Source organism: Hetaerina americana, unplaced genomic scaffold (assembly GCF_022747635.1).
Source record: "Hetaerina americana unplaced genomic scaffold, ioHetAmer1.1.p SCAF_17, whole genome shotgun sequence".
In the NCBI taxonomy this organism is placed as follows: domain Eukaryota; kingdom Metazoa; phylum Arthropoda; class Insecta; order Odonata; family Calopterygidae; genus Hetaerina; species Hetaerina americana.
This window is the reverse complement of record NW_027286730.1, coordinates 2,416,150-2,422,149: the sequence shown is the minus strand read 5'-3', so window position 1 is coordinate 2,422,149 and position 6,000 is coordinate 2,416,150. Positions and strand designations below refer to the sequence as shown.

At 34.7% G+C, this 6,000-nt stretch overlaps 1 protein-coding gene across 1 annotated transcript in view; it reads left to right on the top strand.

The window, feature by feature from the left end:
• Positions 1-549: 549 nt before the first annotated feature.
• LOC139687138 (cilium assembly protein DZIP1-like) overlaps positions 550-6,000 on the top strand; it is a 34,215-nt gene continuing 28,764 nt past the window's right edge. Inside the window, exon 1 of the mRNA XM_071584272.1 lies at positions 550-610. Within this exon, the coding sequence (XP_071440373.1) occupies positions 560-610 (51 nt within the window). The 5' untranslated portion in view covers positions 550-559. The remainder of the gene's footprint in view (positions 611-6,000) is intronic.

The window sequence follows — 6,000 nt, the reverse complement described above, 5'->3', positions numbered from 1 at the left end:
GGAATTTATGTTGAAACTACTGTCAACACTGCCATAGGGACCTTCAGCACTTGCAAGCCCTTCTACTACATCGTTTTAGTCAATGGGGAGGACCTTTGAGTTTATGTACAATCAATTTTCATAGTTTTGAAATGCCAGTTATTTAACTATTCTACCAGATATTGGAAAATTATTGTTTATGGTAGTAGCTGCATATTTAAGCATTGTTTTCATATGTTTGAAAAATTAAAAAAATTATTATGTTATTATTTATTCAGTTTGACATTAATTTAAATCCTCCTAGATAAATGTTATTGCATATTTTAGTAATAAAAAAATGCCATTGCAACTTGAACATAGTGATTCAAAATAGAATATGCAGAAGTTCTCTATGAAAGTTCCTTGATGGTATCTATCAATTATTTCAGCAATACAATTTTTATGTGAGCCTTAATGTCTATCTGAAATGTTTATCCATATTTATTTAGTCAATTTATGCACTGATATATTTCAGGTATGCATAATTTAATGGCACACACAATCCTATATCCATGCCCTGATCATCTAGCATGAAACTCAGATGCCCACAGCAGACATTCAGGAGAGGAAATGTTTCGTAACTCCATTAAAGGTATCATTTTGCAATAATTATGGTTACTAGAATAAATAAATGGTTACCACTTTTTCCAAGATCTTCTCCATTTATGATCTTTTTCAAAATTGCATGAAGTTTTTCTGATTTCAAAATGAAAACATTTTGTTTATAGTAGTTGTAGGCAAAAACCATGGCTCTTCTTATCTTGGCCCTCAAAAGAAAAAAAATACAAAATTTTAGAGAATATCAGATTGCCATGATTATTTTATCTTGAAGCATCAACAGTTTTCTGAGTAGTGCCACAAACAGATGTAGTATACATTGACTGTAGAACATTACCCTGTGATTATATTCAGTATGTCAGCTTTATTCTTTTTTGTTGCACTCCTAACAAAATTTAGGAGTTTTTGGTGTAACAATAGCCCACTACCTGGAAAAATTAAGGCTGCATCCTATTTTCATTTCCCACTCTGCTATAAAGGAAACTCACCTCAGCAGTTTAAAGCATTTCATTTGAAATGAGGATAAAAGACTTTCAAGGTATCAGATACCCATCTTAATTTCTTCTTAAAAACTTATGAATAATATAGAACTTATGTCAGGCAACTAATAAGTGTGATATGGAAAAAGATTACTCACTCTGGTACATCAGGGAAACGGAGTTTTAGTTTTCTGTATTCTCTCTCTAACTTTTTTTCTGGCCCGAAGTACATTTATTCCAACTATTTGTTATAGAAATTGAATCATATGAAATATGAGAACTTGATATGACATAAGTCAAAGAAATTTAATTGAAAACAAGACAAAAGTGCTCACAATATATCTTCAATGGGTGACAAACAGGGAGAATATTCCAAAGGGCACTGTTGTTCACAATCACTAAGTTTCAATATATCAGCAACTTCTTTCCTGCACTTTGGAGTGGCTGGCTTAGTCTTGAAACTCAGTCTAAGAATAATAGAAGTACAGATAACTATATTAGACAATCTTGATCTTAAACCATCTTAAACAATTTAAATAGGAAACAGAAAAGAAAGTTTCAAAATCAACATAGAAATAGACAACACTCCCTTGGATCAGGTTGAAAATTTCTGCTACCAAGGGAGTATTATTAGCAACAAAATATATCTGAGACGGATATCAAAAGAAGAATAGGCTTGGTGAAACAAGTGTTTCAAAGCAAGGAGAACTTATCAGTTAATCACCATTGAGACTCGAAAAAAGTTCAAAATGTATGTTTTGAGTGTATTTTTATATGGATGTGACACAAGGACAATCAGGAAAGTGGAAAAAAAAGAAGCTGGGCGTATGGATTTGTATGAACAGTAGGAAAAAAAGGCCAAAACTGATTGGACATGTGCTAAGGCATAATCAGTATGAAGTAAGCAGTAATGAATAGAGAGGTGCAGTTATTGTGACTGGGCACTGCTTATTGTGTTTGATGATGATCATGAATATAGAATAGAAATTTGCCAGTAATGAGACAAGAGGGATGGATTTGTCAGCTTTTTCATTGAATCTACTAAATTGAGAGTTCTTAAGGAAATTGAATGACAATTTGTGACAGAGAAATCAAATATTTCTCAGTATTGCTGGTAGCATCGGAGTAAAAATCGCTATCTACAGATCAGAATGACAGAGTCAAAACCTGTTAAATTGGCTGTTTACTGCCAATAACACTTGTTTTGGAGTTAGGGCGTAAAATAAATAACTATTCTTGAAAGATGTAAGGGGATAAATGGATCCTAATTCCAAGAATTGAAAATCGCTTCGAGGCTGGGAGAGGAAATATTGTTTATTTAGTTCATCAGGGGATGTATTTGAAGAAAGTTTACTGCTTTGCTAGACCCAACAAACATGATTGGTTTTGAGAGAGAAGGTGTTTCTGAGTAGTTAAAACATTTTTTCTATTTGATTAATTAACTAACCAAGTTCCTTAGTGTTTTATACTTATTATAAATTGTATGATAACCTTTCCTAATAAATGACCAGTATTCCTCTCTATATCACTTTTTTATTTTATCTTATGTTTATGTTGTCCTAGGGGGGGTGGCTGGGCTATGTTTTAGCTGCCATGTACATTTAGGTGCATGTTTATCATGGTGAAAGAGATTTATCTTAAGTAGCTTTAGTTTGGCATCAATCATTTCAGATTTGTAAACTGCTGACCAGTCCATTTCAGTGAGATCAATTAAGTATTGTTTATAGTCAAGGACTTTTTGGTTTCTATTGATGAGTTTTTTTCTATAGGTAGATATTTACATTTTTGTTCCCTATCCCTGTATTCAGAGCCACTCCCTCCTTAGTGTAAGAGAGGATTTCTGTATAGTACATAGTTTAATAAGATTTACAGGTCTTCCTCCCCTGACATCTTCATCATAATCCTTACGTAACTGTTACTACTACTGTTGTAACTCTTGGGGAACTTATTTAAGAAGTTGCTGCATCCCTTCCTCCTATGTGTCTAAAGTATAACTGAAGGAAGAATTGTTTTTACCCAATTTAGAACGTTTTGTAGGTGGTACATATACCAAAAGAATGCAATGCAGAGGGTTTGTCCAATATCAGGCTAGCCCGTAAAATCTGAATTTTAAATAGTGAGACATTTAGGGCACATATTTCATGGTGAAGGATTCATCATGTTGTGGTTCTTAAGTGCATTGACCAGTGAGGAAGGTGTTTAATTACATTGTAGGTGAGCAATTTTCATGGACACTTAATCATTCAATACTCTTTAACACTCACTTAATTCTTAAGCAAATCCTATGAATGATGCTTACATGAAAATTCCTCCTTAATTCATCAATTTTTAATTGAAAATCCTGTGCTGCTTTCAAAGCATTTTCAAATTGTCCATGGTCTTTGTGGTTTTCAGGTATAAGGTCAAGGGTAGTTACGAGACACTGAATTTTATGGTGTGTTCTCTCTTCCAGCCTAGAATGTACATAGCCAATGAATATTTTGTTATACATATGCTACATCATTAATTTATATTGGAATACCTCTTTAGTGTTAAAAATCCATGCTGATGCTCCAAAGACCGGAATTCTATTTTTAAGTCTCTCAATTTTTCATCCAATCTCTTCTGCTCTGAGAGAAGCTGCCTATTATTTTTCCTAAAATTAGAATTATAAAACCATGTTCTCACAAATTATGACACAATAGGTTATTGCATTAATGTACTACAGATTTTTGCCTATAACCTGCTGACTACCCCATGATTGTATTTTCTACTGCTAAATTACTCCTCCATTTATTACTGATGATTTAGATTAGAGTATGACACTGAATTCATTTCACATTTGGTTAATCCATTTAAAAAGGGCATGGTGGTTCAGTTGTTAGGACCATGGGCTACTGATCGCAGGAACCAGCTTTGATTCTGGGTGATAACGGGACACCCTCAGCTTCACCCAAGCTAAGTGATTTTCGCATAGCTGATCTTCATGGGAAACCGCAGATGGTAAAGGGGAAGGAACTGACCCCCTACCCTCATGTGTGAATTTTGCACTCTCGGTAATAGTATTAGGTGAACTCCACCATCAACTATCAAACAAACATTCAGGTCGATTTTTATTATTATTTTACAGGCTTGGATAAGTTTTAGATGTAGAGAGTGTGGTACACAATGGTACTACAACTTATTTACTTGCCTATTTTTACAAAACCTGATATCTAAAATTCAAAAAAACCCTCTTCAATTCTGTATACTTTCTTCTTCTTAACATATTGTCCGACATGGCTATCCTATTTCTACAACTTCCCCATTTGTCTAATATTTTTACCTCCATCTTAGTCCTTAACATCCTTGAATATATCAAAATACTCTGCATCCTCCTTTTCTGCCTCCTTTGGATTTCTCCCAACATGCCTAGCACATCCTTGTTTTCTTTCCCTTCTGTCTATTTTACCTTTCCCATCCTTCTCCATACCCACATTTCAAAAGCCTTTCATCTTTGCCTTTCAATTTGCTTGAACAGTAGTGTATCACACCATAAAAAACTGTTCCATTTCAATGATCTAACAAGCCATTTCTTATCATCCTTACTCAACATCTCTGTCATTGATTCCATCCTCCTTGAGAAAGCTTCTTTGCCTAACCCAATTCTCCTTTTTATTTCCCTATTACTTTGGCCATGTTGGTCCAAAACACTTCCAAGATATTTAAACTCATTCCACCTGCTCTAGTTTATGATCACCTATTTTAATATTTGGCTGAGCCTCTATCTTTCTCAAAAACCAAAAAAACTTTTGCTTGCATTCATTTATTCTAATCCCATGGGTATCACATTGACTTTTCAATGTTATCAGCATGTTTGATGTTTCAATGTGTTCACAGTTATCATGTTTGGAACCCCTTGGCAGACTGGCAAGCTAAAGCTTGATCATCCACTAACCTATAAATAAATGAAAGGACTAACTTAGTAGTTCCACACGAAAACGATTTATTCACACGACCCGGGTTTCGAAGTAAAACTTCATCATCAGGTTTTACTTCGAAACCCGGGTCGTGTGAATAAATCGTTTTCGTGTGGAACTACAAAGTTAGTCCTTTCATTTATTTATAATGAATCGGTTCCATAAAGTTACGCCAGAAACCATTAATCCACTAACCTGTTTGTATGAATTCCTTTCTGACTTTCATTCCTTCCTTCAACTCTTCCCATGCCTCTTTAGCAATTTCCTCCACATACCTGTATTTGACAAGTACAGGTAATAATGGACAACCCTGCCTTATTCCTCTTCCTAACACTGCCTATCTGGACTCTCCATCCGCCACTTGCACCTGTGCATTCTGAGAAATGGACAGGTTATAATTTTTTAATTGTACGCATAAGCCACCTATCCCACTAGTATGTTCCTATCTTCTGCAATACATTTTTAAATTCTACCCAATTTACTCTATAAAATGTTTCTCAAAATCTACGAAAGAGATAAATACATCCTGATTGTATTCTATGTTCCTCTCTCTTAGTGACCCCATTATGACCTTCAGTTTATCAGTGACCCCACTATGGCATGATGTATACCTCTCCCTTTTCTTAACCCAAGCCAATCATCCCCTGAGTAATCATTTTCCCTCCTCTCCATCCCCTTTTGATGACCCTGATAACCACTCTATCTGAGTGTGAAATCAAAATTATTGTTCTATAGTCCTCACTTTTGGCTCCCCTTCCCTTTTTCGAGATGGAACTAACACTAATCCGACAATCTTCCAGCCAAAGTCCTATCTCATAAATGTTACAAATTAGTTAATTTAAACTCTCTCTCCCACATTTTCATAAACCTTTAAATACCTCCATTGAAAATTGTCTGCCCCCACAAACTTCTTTGATTGCAGTTCTCTGAATGCCCTTCATATTTTGGTATCAATCTTTTGTAGACCTAAGCTATCCTTATCTATGGCGTATTCTCTTTCTTTACTT